The sequence below is a fragment of the Cololabis saira genome, chromosome 19 (assembly GCF_033807715.1).
Source record: "Cololabis saira isolate AMF1-May2022 chromosome 19, fColSai1.1, whole genome shotgun sequence".
Lineage (NCBI taxonomy): Eukaryota > Metazoa > Chordata > Actinopteri > Beloniformes > Belonidae > Cololabis > Cololabis saira.
In genome coordinates this window covers 31,546,238-31,569,301 of record NC_084605.1, presented here as the reverse complement: position 1 = coordinate 31,569,301, position 23,064 = coordinate 31,546,238, and the positions used below count along the sequence as shown (strand labels likewise).

Sequence of the window (23,064 nt, the reverse complement as noted above, 5' to 3'; positions counted from 1 at the left end):
CTCCTTCTCCTCTCCTCCCAGGGACTTTCCAATGCAGCAGGTTCACTGCATGGGCAGTCAGCCCTGATTGGCTGCTGCCACTCAACAAGCACATGAGAGGGGGGGCTGATGCTCATGCACACCGCATGATCTCATGTCCACTCTCACCTCAGTCTCTTAAACAACTATGCCTTACATTGACCTATGAAATTCTTAAAGTCAAATTCTATATGAGATTGCCATATTTTTTTAAAAGTCTGAGGATCTGATATTTATTACTCTTGTAATAAATATCGTCAAGTGTAAGGTAGCTTGAGAGTTCATTCCACCAGTGGACTAATACTAGGGGTTTAGATTATTTCCAATTTAAAATTATACATTCGCTGACTGCCAACATAGCAAGATCTATATATCTGCATTGACATTTGTTCCACTTGTCTGACATACTAGTTCCCAAAAGACATAAACGAGGTGACAGAAAGACAAATACATGTAAACATTGAGATATCAACTTGGTAACAGAATTCCAAAAAAAGGAAAGTGCATCACATGACCAAAACATATGAAAAAAAGTTTCCTTTTTGTTTCTTACAACGCCAATAGAGAAATTACATCTCCCTGTTCATTTTATGCAATTTCTCTGGCGTATAATAAATCCTGTGTATCATCTTAAATAGAGCTAGTTTATGCCTTAGATTGTAAGAACATTTATGAACTTGCCTACAAATGTAAGACCAATCGTCTTTCTGTATATCAATATAACAGAACATTCAACAAAAATGTTGTAGATCTTAGAAAAATTATGTTTTCATTGTTCTGCTCCTTATTGATTAATATAACATCAATTTTTGATGATGTAGGTTCTTGAAGAGAACCATTTTCAGTATTTACTACATGTCTTATTTGAAAAAATGTATATAAGTGGGAAGAAGGTAATCCATATTTCCGTTGTAGCTGATCAAATGAAAGAAATGTCCCATTTTCAAACAGATGACAGAATTACCTTTATCATACCAAAATTTAAAGGTGTCATCCTTACAGCATGTAATACTTGGATTCTTCCAAATTGGGGAAAAGGGAGAAAGGGATAAGTCAGTTTTAGAAAAATATTTAAAACAGGAATATTATTGCGAAGTGCATTCACTGCTGTGGTATATTATTTACGCTGTTTATTTATCTAAACCAGTCATTTCCAAATTGAAAGAGAAAATACATGTTAGAAGGGATTGAGCTCCATGTTTTGCCTCCTATATTTTGCTTTAATAATTGACATTACACAGCTATTGGACGGAGAACGTGCCAATTTAAAAGAAAAATGTTCTGAATGTCCTGTAACTCAAGCATCGCCATGCTGTTGAACCTTTTCATCTATAACTGCAAAGCTGCAGCCCTGAGAGTCCACACATCTGAAAACAAATGTGTTTAATTTATAAGGCATGATGAAATATTTGATTACTAGCCTACTAACTAAATCTGAAAAGATGAGGTCACTTGCCTGTGCTCTAAAGTTGAATTTGTCCTTGTCATTATTTATCTGTGCAATCTGTATAGCCAGATAGCCTTTATTCATTTATATAGAAGACAGTCAACAATTTGTGCTTCTTCACATAGAATATAAGACTGACGGGATCCATGACAGGGTCAGAGGAAGATCAAAGCTGTAGTCTGAATCAACTTTACAGAAAAACGTCAATGACATGAAATATAGATCTAAGATACACACAAGGACTATAGAAAAATACTGCTTTATACATGATAAAGGGATCATTTCTACATGGACAAGATCTCTAATGGTGCTACACAGACACTTTGTGAGAAACTTTGAAGGAAATATTACGCAGAAATGCCACAGGTACACAGAAGGATGTGGATGACACACTGCTGAAAGGGGAAGAACAAACACGGCAGATGACAGGAGGTGAGGACCAGTCAAACATGATTAATAACAACAGTGGATATACACTGTGCTGTTGTTGAAAAGTCTGACTGCATGGCGATGACTGATCTGTGGTAGCGCTTCATGCAACAGTAGGTTCATCAGTCTGATGCTGGAGGAATCGGTGCTACTGGAGTCTCAGACAGATGTTGTCTGTGATTGATGTGTGCTTGGTGGGTTCCCTCAGAGGACTGTCCAGGGGTTAGGAGCATAAAACTCTGTGTGATTTCATCAATAAAACTGTCTGTTTCCACCAGGCCCGGGGGGGCGGGGGTTTGAAGAGTGGTCATGGTTGTGGCTGGACACATGCCTCCACAGTTTCCCCTGTGGATCTTTTTTTTTTTTTAATTATTTTTTATTTACTTGACAAGCACAGATACATTCAATGAGAAACAAGGGCTTTTTCTCCTTTTTCTTCGATATTAAAAAACAACCATCCCTCCCCCCGCCCCCACCCCAGTCCTACATAGTTTTTTATAGATCATTAATAGCACAAGTCTCTCCTACTTACCATAAGTACATAACAAACGTATGATTAAACAAAAATGAAAATGAGGAAAGTGGAGGAGATAAAAGAAATGACTCCCATTGAATCCCAGACCCAGACTGAATCAAATCTTCTAGGTGTCTCCCTCAGGTTGTATATACATTTTTTTCTCCAGCTCTAAGAAAACGCATGTTGTGGATTTTTTTGCTTTTATGCTCAGTCCAGATGGCTGAAGCATGGACATGGTTGTGGTTGGACACATGTCTCTCTGTAACCTCTTGTCTCGATCAAGTGCGGTTTTCTACTGTTTTCTACTAATTAAAACCCTTTACACCCTCTCTGGTCTCAGGCTTACAGTATGTTCTTACATGTCATTTGCCCCCTGTACCGGGGGCTCCAGGGTATAACGGGTAAAAACTACCTCTCTCTCATTGAAAGTTCTGCCATATTTCCGCCGGGGGAAACAGAAGCATGCGTCCCACACAACAGAATACTCCAGCCATGTGTGGTAACAGACAGGATTGGATTATCTTGAGGTTGTTTCTTATAGTTAACTAAGACAAAACTGCTGCAAAGAAGAGACAGGTAGAGACAAAAACAGCACCCGTCCCAGGTCTCTAACACTAAATCAAGACCACTGCAATTATTTGTACGCCTGTGTATATGTATGTGCGCAAGGTGAAAACAAGGCTTTACCTGAACTGCACCAAGAGTGGGGGGGGGGCACAACCATGTCACCTGAGAGACCAGAAGCAGACAAGAAAGAAGCCCGGACCCAGGCAACCAGCAGCAAGCCCCAGCCTGGCCCAGCAGGCAACAGAGGGAAGCCCCGGAGGAGCCCCCATGACTGGGAAGAAAGCAGCCAGGGAACATTTCACTTCAATGTGGAACCCGTCTTTTAAAAAAATGTTTTTTTTTATTTTATTTTAGAGCACAGGCTTGGACATAGAAATGAAATAGTTATTATATATATCTTTATTTAAACTCGAAAATCATTGAGGGCGAGCCCTCATTTACAATGACATTGAGCAATACAATTATTGCAATCACTGCTGTGGTATATTATTTACGATGTTTATTTATGTAGACTAGTAATTTAAACATTTTCAGAATTGAAATAGAAAATGCATGTTAGAAGAGCCCAAGCTCCATGTTTTGCCTCCTATATTATGCTTTAATAATTGATGTTACACAGCTATTGGAAGGAGAACATGCCCATATAAAAGCAGAATGCTCTGAAGCCTGTAACTCAAGCCTCGCCACGCTGTTGAACCTTTTCATCTATAACTGCAAAGCTGCAGCACTGAGAGTCCACACATCTGTATGAAAACATATGCAGTGTTTAATTTATGCAGCATGATGACATTTTTGATGACTACTAATTAAATCTGAAAAGATTTAGTGGGAACCCACGGTGGTTGACCTGGACCCCGCCGGGCACCGTTCACCCAGCACAGACTGATCGCAGGGTCAAGAGGTCCAAGTCCAAGTCATCGTAACAACACAACCAACCAACAGTTCTATTTAAATAGTAACAAGTGTAGCTATTAAAAAATACAATTACACTCAGCCATTTTCCAGGTTTATCTGATAAAGTAGTGAGTGTATTAAAAGAGAGCTCACGCCACAAACACTGGAAATAAGCACATGTAAAATGTACTGGAACAATCTCTAGTCACAGAAGGTCTGAATTAAAAATATCCCAAAACTCCACTCTCCAATCTTCTAACCAGTCTGAAAGTTTGATCTATACACAAGCACGGCCTTCACCCTATTAGACACATACACCATGTCCTGACTTCTCAATACCCTTCACTTTGGTGTTTTATGAAAAATATTGTTGCTGCAGTTAAACATCTGGATAGATTCAGATACGAGAGTTGAATGATCTCTGAACAGAAAATGTAAATTGAATTAACACACTGTTTTGAATAGTTTAATCTCCAAGGATTTCAGCAGTTTTCCCTCACATTCATTTACTTTGTCCTTCTGTGAAACACACAGCAGTGGCCTTTAAAAGCAGCTTGTGCATTACTTCTCTCTAATGTGCTTGTTTGGGTCTGATTTATTCAGCATGAGACTAAACAAAAGAATGAAACATTGACTAAACTGCTAATGGCATGCACATGAACAAAAAAGCACACAATGAAAAAATAACAGAATTAACCTGTTAGTGTAATTGAGGTAAAAAGGCTATCAGCTCTCTGGGCCCCTTTTTATTGCTTTCATACAGTTTACATACAGTACGTTTGAAAAAAAAGCGATGCATTTGACAAAGCCGATTGTTAAGTTTTACAGCTGAATGCCAAACAAGAACAATGGAACCAAAGCAAACATGTCAAGCAGCAACAAAGAGGCAACATACAATCTCATCTAGGCATAAAATAACCACAATCAAAAACAAAAATACAACAGATGCCAAACATCCAACAATTATGAGAAAAAGACATTACAGCCTCTTTAAAGCCAAGGTTTTAGATTTCAGGACATAATAATAATACATCTGGACCTACAAGGTTAGATTGAAGTACATTAAATATAACCTCATGTCACCATCAACATAGGAAATTGAGGTATTATTTCACAATAAATCAAATAACCAATGAATGAAATAAATCAGAATTCTAAAGGAGTTTGTGGAAAAGCTATATACACCCTCACTTCTTTCAATAGACATTAAAAGGGTAAGCAGCCGGGCACTCCTTATCAAATGCATTAGATCAGTTGGGCATCATCACGTCTGAGCGGCTTTGTGAAAGTAGATTTAACAGTTTGTTGGTCCGGAGCATTCAGGTGCGTGTTAACACGATACTGAGGAAAAAAGATGCCAGCAGTGGTCTGAGAAAAGCAGTTGCTGCTGCCCATCAGTCCGTGAAGGTTCAAAAGGCCACTTCCAAACACTTTAGTATCCATCAGCACTTGGTGACTGTTCAGGAATTATTCATTTGTGCATAAAAAGATTATTCCAAAGTGGACAAACCTTTTCCAGGGGTCAGTCTCCTACCAAGTTTACACGAAGGATCACATTGTGCAATACTCAGTCAAAGTATCCAAGAGCTTCCTGCCAGACTCTACAGGCCTCAGTCAGCGTCTTGAATGTTAAACTTCCTTAGAGTACAATAGAAAATATTGCACATATTCAGGCCATTTAAAACCTTTTTCCAGGAAAAATTGTCCGAAATATTTGGATAGATCACACTAAAGTGGAAATGTTAGCCCATTATGCACAACTTCACATTAGAAAAAAATCTAATAAAGCATTTGGGCACAAAAAAATCATATCAAATAGTTGATTATTAGGGCCCGAGCACTTACAGTGCAAAGGCCCTATTGTATCTGTAGGAATTTTTTCTTTATTCTCGTTTTTCTGACGAAAGGAGGGCCTTTTTGCCCCCCTAAATGTGCCCCAAAAGTCACCAAATTTTGCACGCAAGCCAGGCCTGGCGAAATATTTTGATATTTAATGGTTTGCATTAATAGGCGTGGCAAAATGGCTCAACAGCGCCCCCTAGAAAACTTTGTGCCTCAAGACCCACAATACGGTTTGACGTACATGCACGTAAAACGGTACACACCTGTATCATGGTGCAACTTAAAGAAAAGTCTCTTGGCACCATGGCCGAAACCGAACAGGAAGTCGGCCATTTTGAATTAATCGTGTAATTTTGCCGCAATTTTTGCCATTCCTTCGGCAGTTAATACGGCCCGAACCGTAACGTGCACCCAGGTGTGTTATACATCAAAATGTGCGTCTCCATCCTGCGACGACGCGCATTACTTTTCTCAGTCAAAAGTGTTACCGTGGCGACGCTAGACGCCAAAAAGCGTGACCCCACTTCATCTGGTTGGTCCATATTTGATAGTTTCTGCCATAACTTTTGAATGGTGTGACATAAAGAGTCGTGGGTGGTGTCATCGGACTCGGTTTTGAGTCCTTGAACATAATTGGTGTAAATTAGCCTCGCCCCTTCTTCTGATTGGTCAATATTTGATAGTCCCTATTCTCTGCCATAACTTTTGAATGGTTTGACATAAAGACTCGTGGGTGGTGTCATCGGACTCGGTATTGAGTACTTCACCTTCATTGGCATGAATTAGCCCTGCCCCTTCTTTTGATTGCTCGATATGTGATAGTTCCGATTTTCTGCCATAACTTTTGAATGGTTTGACATAAAGACTCGCGAGTCGGGACTGGTGTCATCCGCTAAATGTCCAGGCCTGAAGAGCAAGTCATACAAGCGCTTCCACTGCAGCCTGAACATGCACAAGGGTGCGAGGGCCCGTTCATCGCTGCTTGCAGCTTTAATTTGGACTTGTTTTGTTGCAAAAAAAAGAGTACAGAGGCACCAAACATTCACTGAGTCGACGATCAACCTCTTTGATTATGTATTGTCAAATGTGAAGCAGTTCATTGTCTTTTTCATATGATTACGTGGCTCTTTTGCTCAATGGGAACTCCCGCCCATTGCCCAAAACTATGAATGTTAGGCTGATTGGTGATTTCAGGGAATACCGGGGGGTTTCATGCAGCCCTGTAATGCAATAGCAACCAAATGAGGTTACCCAGCCTCTCCCATAATAAAAGCTGGGATAATATCCAGGACGATGATCCAATGATCCTGAATAGGTTGGACATTGGTATGAAAAAAAAATGTATGCAGGGACAATGATCCAGAAAATCTGTAACAGATTAAATGAAAATGGAAAGAATCAGGGCGATGAAGTCCATGACTTAACTGGATCAAATGGCCAAGTTGGAGAAATGCAGAAATGTTTTAAAGACAAGTTTTCTCCATGACAAATGGATGGACTTTGTGTTATGCATCAGCCTGGAGAGCTTGCTCTAACTGCCAGTGAAGAAAAAATGCTAAGCCATTATCATAAATGTAGTCACTCCAAAGTCCTGATAGAACCTATCACATACAGCAATCCATATTTTAAAAAGAGTTCGTAAGAAACTCGGAGGAAAATGTATAAATATTGTTTAAATAGCTGTTGATTTTCTTTTTTTTGTCAACTGCACAAGACCACAGAAGCTGGTGTCCCATCATTGGTATGCATCGCAGACTGCAGACGAGGATTCATCAGACATTAATGAATCAATGATTCTTGTGCACTTAACAGCTGAGGCAATATACTGCAACATATACCAAGAAAGTCTGAGCCTTGTCTGTTTTTGGTTTGTTACTTTTCTGCAATTTTTTAATTTCCTGTTGATTCAAAATCATTATTTTACTAAAATTTCAAGAGGGTCTCTTTTCACAAGAGTACTCTATTTATATGTAAATAAATGGTAACATGTATTTATGCACTTTAGAATTGAAAAGCACTTTGTGTTAAACAATAGATACAACATAGTATGATAAAATTGCTCCAAAAAAGGTTTTTGTGATCACTGAGCAGTATTTAACAGACAAAATGCGTTTCAATGATTGTTTGAAAACTAAATATCCACACAAAGCTGCAATTAAAGGTGTCCCAAAGGTGTCGGAGGTCTTGCTATTTGCAAAAAATATCCCAAATGCTCTTTTCTGAAAGTGTGACCACAGTTTGAGTTAGATGGACATGTCAGCAGGTGAAGTTCATCATTTACGTCACGAGTCCTTCTCACAAGGACACCTGTTAGCTCTGGACGATAAGAGGCCCTGGCTTCCTGGTGCACTATCAGGAATGTTTCTGCAAGGCAGCATTGAGACACTGGGCCCTTTGCCAAATATTTTACAGATATGACAAGCACATACAAATACATACACGAAACTTCACCAGTATAACAGCACAGCATATCCATGATTGTGGTGCACAATTGTTTTGTTCCTTGAAAACAGTCAGGGTCACTTTGTACTGGATGCAGAACTTCACAGGAAGAATAGAGAACATTTTAGACCAATCAGAGATGAGCAAGAGAAGATTCTTTGACTTCAGTGTGAAGGGCATTGCAACAGTCAAATCTGGACATAACAAAAGCAAATGTGGCCTTCTTAAAATCTAACATTGTCAAAGGTATTTCTGTTTTAAAATTGCTTCATTCTGGAAGAAACTGAATTGAATTCAGTGTTGCTTTTGTTTCCTTTTGTGTTCCTTTTGTATTCCTTTAAGTTGTCAGTTTTATTAGGGGAACCAAAGAGGATGACCTCTGTTTTGTTATCATTAAATTATGGAAAACTGTGAGCCATTCAGTTTTTGATATCTTTTATGCAATCATTAAACTCTTTTTTTAATAGATCACTGGATTCCAAGGTACAAAGGTAGAAATGACTGCAGACCATCTGTATAGTGGTAATATGATGTACCTGTGTGTACGATAATCATTTTACTAAGTGGGAGTAAGTTCAGAGAAGAATGCACAGGGCCAAGCCCCTCACCCCACCCCTCCTCAGGTGCAATATCAAGATTGTGCAATATAGGCCAGTGGCAAATTAAATCGCTTTAATTGCATTTTTGCAAGTGTTTTTTCAGTGTACTAAACCAGGCTCTTTGCTTTGTTGTTGTCTTTATAGCCTATATTTTTAGATTTGGTTATTTTTTTGTCTTAGACATAATTTTTCTCTTATATTGGGATGAAACTAAGGAGCTTGAGTACTACATTTTGTGCCATTTCATATGTAAATGTTTGCTGGTATGACACTAAATAATCCTTGTCCTGAATGCATGTCCCATTAGAGAAAGACTGACTGTGCCTAGTTTTAAAGATTAAGAATCTTGTCGCAGTGGCTGCATCAGTGTGGAGTCCAAAGGGGTGTGTGACATCACCAGTACCTATATTGACCTCTGCAAGGATGGACACTGCCCATTGAAACACTTTCCTCTGGAGAGAGCTTTGTTTGAACCTTGGACATTGACTGGATTGAGAGGTGACTGAAAAGCTCTTCACAGTTCAGACAGATGGGGGCAGAACTTGTTCACAGTGAAATGCACGGCCATCTGGTGAAAGTATCAAAGAAACATCCACCATATACTTTGTATATCCGCCATAGAGCTGACAGACATGAACTGACTAAACAGGTTGTTTCCCGAATAAACTCACTCTCCTTTCCAAACAATGCTTCTACAGTAAAATCTGTAAACATCTGTAAAATTGGCAGTTGTGCAGACATGGGCACTGTTTTGCTCATTTAAATAGACCTTTTAATCTAATTGGTGTAATTTAATCAGGAGTGAGTGCAATATGTTGCTTGAGTTGTCTCCCTATAACAGTTTGCTGGACTCTGTGCTGGTACAATTAATGATTCCCTAAATTAAACAATAGATATACTGTAACAGGTCTCTTTATTTATAGTTTTTCAGCTTTACATTTTTGGGGGAAAAAAAGATTTCTCCTTTGCTTTTGCTTTCACCCCCATGTTGTACAAACTTTTCAAAGAAATAAACATCTAGGTATGATTTAACATGTGATTAGAAAACTTTTATATGTGTGTGTATGGCCTTATGAATTTTCATGTGTATGCAAATGTTGCTTCTTTGTGTGTACGTAGTTCTTGTCATTAAATTATACATTTTTATTCACCTGCTTCAAAACTACAAATCAAAAGAAAATAAAATAGACATAAACAGCAGCAGCTGGCGAAGAAGGCTCCAAACAGAAGCAAAGTTCCACAGCTCAGGCAAGAAAATATAATTGAAGGTAAATTACAGTGTAAGACTAACAGTACAAAGTCTGTTTAGTGTTAGGATATACAGTATATGAACACCGCATTTATTTTAAAAGCAACCTTTTCCAGCATTGTACAAAGGAAGAATCGATCAGCTTGTTTACTTAATATTTACTTAATGTCTTGATCTTGATGTTTTACATCCGTCCAAAGCTGTACATCTTTGTTGCAGTTTCTTAATTTGTTGTTGCAGTTTCTTCTAATTAATGATTTTCATACTCTGGATCCGATTCCAACTCCAACATGTGTGAAAATCTTTTTCCTTTGTAAGCTTGATTGCTTTGTGTTCCATTCCTGACTGACAGGAGTTGTGCATGTTCATGAGGCATCATTACAAAAAAAATAAGTGGCGTTTATTCAGGAAGGCAGTCTCCACAATGTGTGTGTGTGCCTACATTCACATTTCTGCATGGTTTATTCCGATTACTTCATTTCTTTCTTTTAACTACATTATAAGGTTTGAAAAGTTCTTTTTACTCAGACATCTGCAGATGCCTCACCAACCAACCTCGGTGAATACTAATAAAGATAATTAAAAATCTCACCTCCTTCCACCTTTAAGCTCAGTTTCTTTGGGGAGGAGTAAAGTTATACACCCCTATATTTGTATGTGAGGCTGAAAAATGGTGCTAAAATGGTGCCTAAAGGCTAAAACTTTTATTATTTTACTATTTAGTATTTAAAGTTGTCACTGTGTGAGTTGTCTGACTGAAATAGAACCAATCAGAAAACATTTAAGGCAACAGTATCTTGTTTTTCAAGGACGTTCTGTACTTGTAATATGTTTCTTTACTATTCCAAGATAATTACAAGTCATGATGTCATGAAGAGAGCAAAGTTGATGGAGAAGTAGGCTACCTTAGAAAATGGCATTATGATGTCCATTTCAATCATGCTGCACAAATTGACATGAAATGTAGTTTGTTTGGTAATTTGAGAAAAAAAGATTGCAAAGAAAAACACATTTACAGTGTGACAATTTATTGTTAATCTCAAAAGATAAAAGCATTGTTTAAAGTCAATCAGGTCCCAGTTTGTACTGGACATAAATGCTTAAAGGGTATTTTATATAAAAGAGGAAGAGAGAGTGTGTGTGTGTGTGTGTGTGTGTGTGTGTGTGTGTGTGTGTGTGTGTGTGTGTGTGTGTGTGTGTGTGTGTGTGTGTGTGCGTGTGCGTGTGCGTGTGTGTATAACAGGTATGAGATATGACATTGGTTTAGCATAACCAGTGAATAATTGGTGCTTTAGGTTTAACTAAAATAACATAAACACAAGAGATGTGGATTTTCAAGCTCCCATCCTGGATTGTTTTCAGTTAATATTGTTTGGTGCCAATGCTGGGCTGACAGATTTGAAGCGATTTAGCTTAATTGCCATTGAACGGAACAGATCGGTCTGGGCTGGTATTGTTAGAACGGTCAAGCCAATTCAGGTCAGCGTTCCCACTGCAAGTCAGACTCGCCACTAGGCATGCAGGGTCTAGACCAAATGCCTAGCGTAGCGCCATGCTAGTGCGACAACAATAAACAGTGGAAGTCATGCGGCAGGTCATTTTTGTCCTGTTGGTTTTTGGTTCTTTGTACGTACAATTCATGCTTCATTGTATGAGAGAACGTTGTCGGCAGCAAAGAGAAACACAGTCGAAAAGAGAAGAAAACTTCTGAACGGCAACTTGGTGTTTGTTTCGCATTTGTTTTCGTTGTGGACAGTGATGTTTTTCTCTCCACCAGTCATCGGATTGTATTGTGAGATAGCTCCGGCCTAACTGTGCATTCACACCGAAAGCATCAAAAATCGCCTGTGGTCGCTCAGGGCGCCTGCCGACGCCTGCCGACCCTTGTAGTGAGCTTTCATAGAAAATGAATGGCAGCCGGACACCTATGACGCCCGTGATGCTTTCGGTGTGAATGCATGCCGGTAGCCTACAACTGAAGGGGGCCCAGAAATTGTGTGGTTTGGTTCAGTTGTATGGAACCCTTTTATAAAGGAAACACACAAAATAGCTTACTTGACACTACCAGACAGTACCGGCCCGTACCGAATCGCTCAGTGGAAACGGGGTTTTAGTGCACTGTTTTAATCTGTTCAGATTACGCTTCTCAAAATATGCTATTGGATTAATCAAATCAGTTTGATACATTGTGAGAAGTTTTTGTCTGATCAGAAACAAGTCTCTAGGGTTTCCATCATGTTTCCTGTGCTGTTCCTGTTTTTGTTGATACTTAGAGACCATGTATGCTTAACCTAAACTGGTATGGAGGACCAAAACTGACATAATTAAAAATAAAAGCAGAAATATATATATTTTGTTCTTCCTGTTCTTGCAATCATTGTTTTTACATTCCCTTGTCTCCTTATGCATTTCTGCCTCATTATGCAAATGAGGAGGACTGTCCTTCTTGGTCCAGCTCCTCTACTAATGGTCAATAAACAGGAAGGAGCAGGATCCTTCCCTCAAGTGCATTTCATCAACAGCATTAGTAACAGTAATGATTTACCTAGCGTTTCACACACTACTTCCGCAGTTTAGCTGTGTTCCTGCTCAATAACTAATGAGACATCTATTATGTATTGAAATATTGTTCATATCTTAAGGACTGTGTTAAGGATCAGAAGTACTACTTGCTAAATCGCATGGATGATTTATTCAGCCAAGAGAATCCCTTGTTAAATTAAGAATTCAAATTGATTGCTCATTATTTCTGAGCCATCAAGATTCCTAGCTAAAAATAACATTTATCTTGATTCTGTGGTTGACTAGCTTTCGAGTTGGCCTTATTTTGAGTCAGGTAGTGAAGACTGCACACTTAATGAAGTCTGTCATGGCCGGATAAATGTAGACGGATTCATCAACATACTCCTGAGCCTTTCTAATCCATGTGTGCTTTAGAATCGCCAGCATGGAATATTGCACATATACTCGGTAAATAAAAAAACACCTTAAAGGGAAAAAACCCCCACTGCAGATCCTTATGACAGAAACTACTAAGCCATGGGAATGAAAATCAACATGAATAAATCAACTCTAAAATTAGCATTTCTCTCAGGCCTCCACAGGCTGGGGGGGGGGAACATCAGAGATATCAACAGTTGGAATTACTTTCTTTTATTTTTTTCATGTGATATTTGTTGGTTTAACTGTGAACTTTCCTCAAATAAGACATCTGAAGCTGTGCAATACGGATTCCCTTATGAACATGAGGTCAAAGATTTTGTTAGACATTAGTACCACTGGAAGGGGGGAGGGTTTTTTGTAGCTGCCTTTTTTAAAAATATGGTGGAAAGTTCAATTGAATTCAGTTCTATTAATATAGTGCCAAATTATGATAAACTTCATCTCAAGTTATTTAAGAAACCTCTGGACCAATAATTTGAGTCTGAACTGTAGTATTTTTGAAAGCTGGAGGTTTTTTTTAGCATATGTATGCACCAACCCTAATTATAAAGATTTATAATAGTCTAATTTTGATGAAACAAATGCATTGGTTAGTTTCTTTTCTTTTTTTTCATCACTCTAAGACAGAATTCTATGCAATATTACAAAGGTGAAAAACAGGAGTCCTAGTTAATGAGCCCCGGTTATGTCACGTGTGGGGGGTAAGGTGTGGACCCAAACGCAGGAGAGAGAGGGAGGCCGGAGGCAGGAGTTCTCAAAAACAAAAGGATTTATTCCACAACTGGTAAAAACAAAAGCACTGCTTGGCAGGATCTAAACTCAACAAAAACAGGAATCCAAAAAACCAGGGGAAACATGGAGGGAACAAACAGTACGGACCGACAGGGAACAAGGGCATGACAAGACCAGATATACACAGGGGATAACGAGACATGACAAGACACAGGTGCAGACACAATCAGGGCAAATGGGAAACAGGAGGGACAGAACTGAAACTCAAACTGGGGGGAAGTGTCAAACCCTGACAGGTTACGCAAATAAATGCATGTTATGCAAATAAAAGGACAAATACTGGTCAAAAATAACTCCCAGATTCCTAACTGTAGTATTAAAGTTTAAAGCTAAAAAATATCATTGAAGCGCTCAGGTCCAAAAACAGCTACTACATTTCATTTTAATTGAGCTGGAGAAGATTTTGAGTCATCCAGAGCCTTTTGTCTTTAAGCCATGCTTGTAGGCTCACTAACTCGTTAGTTTCCCCTGTTGTTGTGGACAGGTATAACTGAGTATCATCAGCATAGCAATGGAAATTTATGGCATGCCTTTTGATAAAAATACCCAATGGAAGCACTTATAAAGTGAAAAGAATTGGTCCAAGCACTAAACCCTGCAGAACTCCCTAGCAAAGTTTGGTATATCAGAAAGCCTCTTCACTTAAATAAGCAAATTGGAATATTTCAAATAAATATAATTTAGATGAGTGTAATGCAATAATTTTAATCCAAAAAATATATTCAAGTCTCTGTAATAAGAGCTGTTTCAATTGCAGCACTAAGATCCAACAGGATAAGCACTGATAAAAATTCACTATCAGAAGCCAAGATGAGATAATTTGTGACGTTCACCAGAGCAGATTCTGTGGTGTGATGCACACTCTACATCCTGACTGAAACTATGCAAGCAGATAATTTCTGTGTAAATAATTAGTTATTAGTATAGAGTTTACCTGCAACTAATTTTCAAGGAATCTTGGGGGGAAATGATGTTGATATACCTGTAGGTCTATAATTAGTTAACAGTCCTGGATCAAAAGTAGGTTTCTTAACTAAAAATGTAGGTTACAACAACATTAAAACTCTGTGTGCAGTAGCCAGAAGAAAATGATTGATTCATCAAATCCAATTAAGATAATATATATCTTAATTGAAAGAAAAATCCCCTTGAACAGTCTTGTTCAGAATAAGGTCTAAAATAGAAGTGAATGGTTTAGATAAAGCTATGGTTGTTAGCTCAGAGAGCTCAACCTGACAGAAACAGTCTGAGGACAAATCAGGTTCCAGCGCTGTGGCTGCTGAACTTTCCCAAATTCTCAATCTGATTGGAATTATGTTATTGTTGTTGTAATTCATTAAGTACAGTATATCACTACTGAGGGTTAAAGGAATGCACAGCTTAACAGAGCTAGGACTCTTATCCTAGTGTTCTCTTCTTTAATGATAACTAATAAGAATTAATTGAAATAAATACGGTGTGGGTGGGGAGCTGTTGACCTCGACTGGGGACATCGTCAGACGGTTGAAGGAATACTTTGAGGATCTCCTCAACCCGACTGACATGCCTTCCACTGAGGAAGCAGAGAGTGGGGACTCTGGGACGTGCTCATCCATCACCCAAGCCGAGGACACTGAGGTGGTTCATAAGCTCCTCAGTGGCACCGGGGGTGGATGAGATTCGCCCTGAGTACCTCAAGTCTCTGGATGTCGTAGGGCTGTCTTGGCTGACACGCCTCTGCGACATTGCATGGTGGAAGGGGACAGTACCGCTGGAGTGGAAAACCAGGGTGGTGGTCCCTCTGTTTAAAAAGGGGGACCGGAGAGTGTGTTCCAACTATAGGGGGATCACTCTTCTCAGCCTCCCCGGGAAAGTCTACGCCAGGGTACTGGAGAGGAGATTACGGCCGATAGTTGAACCTCAGATTCAGGAGGAACAATGCGGTTTTCGTCCCGGTCGTGGAACACTGGACCAGCTCTATACCCTCCGCAGGGTGCTCGAGGGTTCATGGGAATTTGCCCAACCAGTCTACATGTGCTTTGTGGATCTGGAGAAGGCATTTGAACGTGTCCCTCGTGCCGTTCTGTGGGGGGTGCTCAGTGAGTATGGAGTCCGGGCCCCTCTATTAAGGGCTGTCCGGTCTCTGTATGATCGGAGCAGGAGTTTGGTTCGCATTGCCGGCAGTAGATCAGGCTTGTTCCCGGTGCATGTTGGACTCCGGCAGGGCTGCCCTCTGTCACCGGTCCTGTTCATAATTTTTATGGACAGGATTTCTAGGCGCAGCCAGGGGCCGGAGGGGATCCGGTTTGGGAACCTCAGGATTTCATCTCTGCTTTTTGCAGATGATGTTGTCCTGTTGGCTTCATCGGACCGGGACCTTCAGCATGTGCTGGGGCGGTTTGAGGCCGAGTGCGACGCGGCAGGGATGAGAATCAGCACCTCCAAAACCGATGCCGTGGTTCTCCATCGGGAAAGGGTGGCGTACCTTCTCCGGGTGGGTGGAGAAGTCCTGCCTCAGGTGGAGGAGTTCAAGTATCTCGGGGTCTTGTTCACGAGTGAGGGAATGATGGAGCGTGAGATTGACAGACGGATCGGTGCAGCGTCCGCAGTTATGCGGTCGATGTACCGGACCGTCGTGGTGAAGAAGGAGCTGAGTCGAAAGGCGAAGCTCTCGATTTACCGGTCAATCTACGCACCTACCCTCACCTATGGTCATGAACTTTGGGTAGTGACCGAAAGGACAAGATCGCGGATACAAGCGGCCGAGATGAGTTTCCTCCGCAGGGTGGGTGGACGCTCCCTTAGAGATAGGGTGAGGAGTTCGGTCACCCAGGAGGAGCTCGGAGTCGAGCCGCTGCTCCTTCACATTGAGAGGAGTCAGCTGAGGTGGCTTGGGCATCTGTATCTGATGCCTCCTGGATCCTCCCTAGGGAGGTGTTCCAGGCTTGTCCCACCGGGATGAGACCCCGGGGAAGACCCAGGACACGCTGGAGAGACTATGTCTCTCGGCTGGCCTGGGAACGCCTCGGACTCCCCCCGGAAGAGCTGGAGGAAGTGTCTGGGGTGAAGGAAGTCTGGGCATCTCTGCTGAGGCTGCTGCCCCCGCGACCCGGGAACGGACAAGCGGAAGAAGATGAGTGAGTGAGATGATGAGTGAAAGAAATAAATTTAATTTAAAAAAATGCATTGTATTGTATTTTAGTGCTTAGCCACTAAAACATTGAATATTTATCTGAAAATATGTTGACCTCATTTTAATCGTGTCACGGTTTTGTCACTTCCTGTTTTAATTTTGAAGCCCATTTTGTCTTCGTGTTTGACGTTCCTGTTTCCCATCTGCCCTGATCGTCTGCCCCATGGATCTATTATTAAACTGGATCGGACGTCAAAAATGGCCGCCCATTCATTTCAATGCATTCTGCTCAGCCAGCGCATCCGCCGAAAAAATCTCTAACTTCCGGGTTTACTTCCGCGTTATGCGGCCCAAAGAGCATGCGCAGTTGAGTCACCTCCCATGATGCTCTGGGGCCTCCCATCATGCCCCGGGGCAATGACTCGAATATTAATATAATATGTATTAATATAATATATTAATTAATGTATATTATTACATGTATAGTATTACATATATTATTAATGTATTAATATAATATAATTACATAATATATATTAATATAAACATCCGTGGAATGCACGGACACGGCTGTGACGTCAGCCGTGACGTCACGCCCAGAAAGAGACTTTTCTTTGACTTTTCTGGCCGTTATAAAACATCTTTGACGGATATAAAGTCCATGACTTAAAAATATAGAATACAAAGATTAGTAATTGCCGGTGATTACAGATGGAGGTGTCCTGTGAACAGTTTTAGAGGCTTCTCTTTTACTATTGCGGTCTATGGGAAAAAAGCTTTCTGGGTCCCATGGGATTTTTTGTTGCAGTACCCCGGCTGGCCACTGGAAAAAATCGGCGCGCCTTCTGAGTGGGAGACCCGGGGGCTGGTCTGCCCCTGCGTCTCGTTAACCCCTGTGTATATCTAGTCCTGTCTTTCCCCTGCTCCCTGCTGGTCCGGACTGTTTTGTCCTCCATGTGCCTTCTCACGTTTTTGTACTTTTGATCACGTGTACTGTAAGCTCTGGTTTTTCTTGAAATCCTGCTCAGCAACGTTTTTGATTTTGTTTTAGTTAATAAATCACATTTTTTGGAACTGCTGCCTTCTGGTCTCCTGCATCTGGGTCCTACTACAACCTTCCAGACAAATCGTTTTCTGGCTTTATGCAAGTTTGCTCCAAGAAATAAAATTTGCACAAAATGATTTTTCTTAAATTACCAATAAAAAGTTTATTACTATAAATCATATAATATCAGTCTTATTCATGTTCTTTTTTTTAAATACCATGGACTGAAAATAAGTGTTTTCAGTCCGTGGTCCCAGCCAACATTTTTAGGGTGATAAAACAAGCTGTTACTTTAAACTTATTGGCCTAAAAGTATGTGACAAATAATTAGTGTCTGTTCATATTTTAAAAGAATGCAAAGAAGAGAATGTTAAAAAACAGTATACCGCATCACATCACTAATGGCATTGCATATCTGACATTTTAGTTTCAATAAATTCAGTTGTATTCACACTTAGATCAAATAATATTATCAGACCTGCTGATATTAGTTTAAGCATCAATGGCTAACGTTATGTTTGGTGAAGCAATATTTTTTTAAAGTTTTGTCTGATATTAAATATTTTATAGCCACATTTTAAATGAAAGAGCAGTACATGCCTCTTTATCAGTTTTTGTAGACATATTCTTGGGAGTGGGGGTTGGCACATTTTTGTCTGTACTTGGCAGAGTAGTGAAAAAAGAGAAAGGGATGATGTGCAGGAAATGGCTCCGTCAAGGCCTCGGCCTTTACAGGCGGTGTGCTTTTTTCATCACCTGAGAGGCAGTGGCTGTATATTTTCAAAGACCATATTAGAATTTGCACAAAAGCATAAACTATTCTTCTCTTACATTGTTTTTTTTTCTTCTACAGATGTTCCTTTCTGCCATTACATCAAATATATATTATTTCTTTGGTAAGTGAAATAATCGCCAAGTGTGGCCTTGAAGACAAGCCAGAAAAGGCCTATCTTCTTCACATGCTCTTATCTCTTGGAGGTGTCCTTCACACGCTCTATAAAAACCCATTCCATTCTCTGATGCTTTGCTGTCACTGCCCAAGACAACATGCTGCCTGCTGTTGTAAAGCTGTGCTGTGGAATCTCCTACCCACATGTCAGGAGTATGGCAGGTAAATACATTAGTCTGACAAGGGACTTTTCTCTCTTTTCTGATGCAGATACTGTTCTCTGAGTGACACTTGATTTTTCATGCAGGACTTCAGCGCACAGCTGTGGCAGTGATAGGCCAGGAGATCACGCACCTGCACCAATGGGGACAAATCCAACATAAATTGAGAACACGTGCTGACTTCAGTTATAACGGTATAACCTAATCGTGTCAGTGTTAAAAAAACGTTTTAGGTTGTACGTGTTGAATTTTTTTCTAATAAGACTTTCTTACAGAGCCCAAACAAGATCACAGAAAGCCAGTACCAGCATATGAAGATCAGCTGTTCTATGTTCAACAAGGCCAAGAAGCAATGAAGAAGGCTCTCAATATGTTGGAGGACAGAGACGGATGGAAGGTTGAGATCAAAGAGGTAACATTTATATTAAAGCTCATTTGTGTGTTAAAATATCGCAGGGAAACAAGATGCAAACTAACTGTGTCCTCGTATAACGCGTATGATTGTCCCTTGTTCAGAACAACGGGGACGTGATCCACAGCAAAGTGATACCAGGGGCTGGAAAAATCTTCAGGTTGGAAGCAGTCTTGGAAGCAAGTGTGGATGAGTTGTATGACATCTTGTTTGTCAGAGTTGAGGAAATGCACCGGTGGAACCCCAGCATACAGCATATCAAAGTGAGCTACTGACGTTTCACAACTTATAAGGGCCTAATTATGATGATTTCATGTCTTATCAACCCCCGAGAGAACTATAGTTCAAAAATGTTATTTGACAAGATGTTTTGTTTTGTCTTCTGTCTTAACAGTCTGTCCACATAGTTCTGTTTTTAACGAGCCCAGTGATGTCATTAATCTATTATCAGATTACTAAAAATCTCATTAGAGACACTAAATTGTGTGCAATTCAGTACTGCAGTTCATTTTGGAAACTAAAGTTGCCTTTAACTTGTGTTTTTTTTTATGGGTTGTAGGTTCTGAAACATGTTGGCCCGGAGACGATTGTGACCCATGAGGTTTCAGCTGAGACAGCGGGGAATCTGATTGGCCAGAGGGATTTCCTGAGCGTCAGACACAGCTGCAAACAAAAGTCCGGTGTTTGTCTTGGGGGAGCACCGATTCAGCTGGAGTTGTTTCCACCTCAGCCAGGCTTTGTGAGGTACAAGGTCGTCCGTACACGTCACGCCTCTGAACAGGCAAAGGCCACTGCTTTCACCATCTTTGAACAGAGTCAGAGTAAAGTTAATCTCAGCTGAAAAATTAGCTGTGATATTTTAGTTTCATTTGACAACACTTAGTAAATTGAGCAAAACCCACTTACAGGACTGTCTCAGAAAATCACAATATTGTGATAAAGTTCTTTATTTTCTGTAATGCAATTAAAAAAACAAAAATGTCATACATTCTGGATTCATTACAAATCAACTGAAATGTTGCAAGCCTTTTATTATTTTAATATTGTGGATTATGGTTTACAGTTTAAGATTAAGATTCCCAGAATATTCTAATTTTTTGAGATAGGATATTTGAGTTTTCTTAAACTGTAAGCCATGATCAGCAATATTAAAATAATAAAAGGCTTGCAATATTTCAGTTGATTTGTAATGAATCCAGAATGTATGACATTTTTGTTTTTGTAATTGCATTACAGAAAATCACAATATTCTAATTTTCTGAGACAGTCCTGTATATCAGTGGCCTTAAACATCCGTTGTCACATCTATCTCATGTGAGATAAAAATGTAAGGAAATTTGAAGAATGTGGGCCATAGGACATTTTGTAGCTGTAACTACGTGAGACTCAGCTGAGTCAGTGCTGCAGCTGATTTGGCACCGTGGATAAAACAGGTTGTGAGTTGCTGTAATGCATGGTTCTTTTTTTTTGCGTTGGCATCTAATTATTCACCGGCTTAAGAACAAAACACAGAACATTGTTATGTTAAGGGTTGCCAAATCTTTTTCTTGTACTTGTTGATACTCAAAGGACCTGTTAGAATTTAGATTAATATGACTATAATTACAGTCTAATCATCAGAATTTGGATACTTTTGGAATGATTAGTGGACGAGAAGACAATGCAAACCCACTAAATGTGGGTGTTTATACTTACAACACAAAAAGGAAGATAGCAAGTTGTAAAGAAATCAATAACACGTACAAACACATCTATGTTTTGAATGCAATAGGGAATATTAATACATTTGCTTGCATGTGCACAGGGCTGAGGATGGACCAACCTGCATAGTCATTCAAGCTTTGGATGAGGACACCTCCAAAAGCAGTTTCACGTGGCTTCTTAATATGGACATAAAGGTACGTTTTATGCACTCACAACCTATCAAAGTGAGAATTTCCTCGTCTATATTCTCCTACAACATAATCTAGATGTCACAAATCATTGTGATGTGGAATGCTCATTTTTGAGATAAGGGGTAGCTGCAGGATAAGACCTCTATCACAGCCAAGTGTACTGGTGACGGAGATAAGGACCAAAACGTGACAAAGCCAAGGTTGCTGATTGGGTGCAAATATGCGTCTGTATGAATTGCTGAAAAGGCTTTGAGGGGGTTTAACAAACGTACAGAGTATGGATTTTTAAGTTAAATCTCGATGTTAAAGAGCCTGGTTTCAGAAAGGCCAGATATATTCATATACATTTGTAAAGTCCCTATGAGGATTATTTCTCGGGCTCTGGAAAGGGCTGTTTTTGTTTGGATACGTAAGCCACATTGTACCAAAATGACACCATTAAAGTTGTATACAATATATATATATATATATATATATATATATATATATATATATATACCATATTTTCTGGACTATAAGCCGCACCTGCATATAAGCCGCATCCGCTCTATTTAAAAAAAAATAAAATAAAAAAAAGATATACAAGCCGCACCTGCATACAAGCCGCATCCGCTCTATTTGAAAAAAAAAGATAAAAAAAGATATGCAAGCCGCAGATATTTATGTTGTTAGATTAGATATTTACTACATGTACAGAACGATTTTGAACTGTAAATGATGTACATGTATGAACCTAAATAGATCCTTTCCTAACAGTGTCTTTTAACACGGCAGCAACTTTGCTGATTAAAAATGGACAGAACCAAGAGAAAATAACCGGTATTTATTTATCCATTTATCTGTTTGAAATCTGCTTCTACCTACTTCTAACTGCTAAAGAAGAAGTAGTGTATTCTTCTTTGCATTTATTTTGTCTTAGTTTTGATTCTAATTCCGGTTAGAGCGCCCCGAGCGGTGGAAGAAAAATCCACAGAATAGCTGCACCTTTGTATAAGCCGCATGGTTGAAAACCTATTAAAAAAGTAGCGGCTTATAGTCCAGAAAATACGGTATAAATATATATATATATATGCACATATATCTAGTTTGAGAGTCTAACTTGGATAACTTTGTTCTCAGGGCTGGCTGCCTAAGTCCATTGTCAATCAGGCTTTGCCCCGGGCACAGCTGGATTTCACAAGACACCTCCGCAGACATCTGAGCATGAGATGACCGAGTCTACATGACACCCACACTTGCAGCAGGACCTCATCACCGCTCACAGACGGGAGACAGGGCTGATGGACTGGCTGCTCAGCAGAAGCTGCCCAAAGGGGAGACCCATCTCAGACGAGAGCTGGCAGAAACCTGGACCAGCTCGGCAGAAGGAAGCAGACTTACAATAGGAAATAATATCACATTGTGCCACTCAAACCTCATCAAAACTTTCCATTTTAAAGTTTTCAGTTATCTCTCAATACATGATGCTCTACATATGACTGGACAGAATTAATAAAGTGCTTGAATGTAATGACATTGGCTGAGGGATCTTTATTCAGTGTTCAGACTGTTGTGCTTTTAAGACCCATGTTCTATCAGAACAGGCCACAGTTAAATATAAGGGCAAGAAAATTGGGTAAATGGAGCGAAGTACAATCACAAACGATTTTGTTCTTTCAAACGTTTTTACTTTTTTCACCTTAGTATTTAAAAATTCAATAAATATTAACATTTAAAGCTTTCATTCACGTACGTATGTACAAGAACTATAC

General features: G+C 39.7%; 1 protein-coding gene across 1 annotated transcript; it reads left to right on the top strand.

The window, feature by feature from the left end:
• Positions 1 to 18,943: 18,943 nt before the first annotated feature.
• star2 (steroidogenic acute regulatory protein 2) lies at positions 18,944 to 22,525 on the top strand. The gene is made up of 7 exons (XM_061709361.1): positions 18,944 to 19,007; positions 19,093 to 19,200; positions 19,309 to 19,418; positions 19,523 to 19,681; positions 19,978 to 20,162; positions 21,223 to 21,316; positions 22,433 to 22,525. The coding sequence occupies exons 1-7, from the start codon at positions 18,944 to 18,946 to the stop codon at positions 22,523 to 22,525; spliced, it is 813 nt and encodes a 270-aa protein (XP_061565345.1).
• Positions 22,526 to 23,064: the final 539 nt, after the last annotated feature.

Bases quoted from the DNA above. Each gene is read 5' to 3' on its own strand.
- star2 (XM_061709361.1), top strand. From the start codon at position 18,944: ATGCTGCCTGCTGTTGTAAAGCTGTGCTGTGGAATCTCCTACCCACAT. The intron at 19,419-19,522 runs GTAACATTTATA...TCCCTTGTTCAG, and splicing joins GGAAGGTTGAGATCAAAGAG to AACAACGGGGACGTGATCCA. The intron at 20,163-21,222 runs GTACAAGGTCGT...GCATGTGCACAG, and splicing joins CCTCAGCCAGGCTTTGTGAG to GGCTGAGGATGGACCAACCT.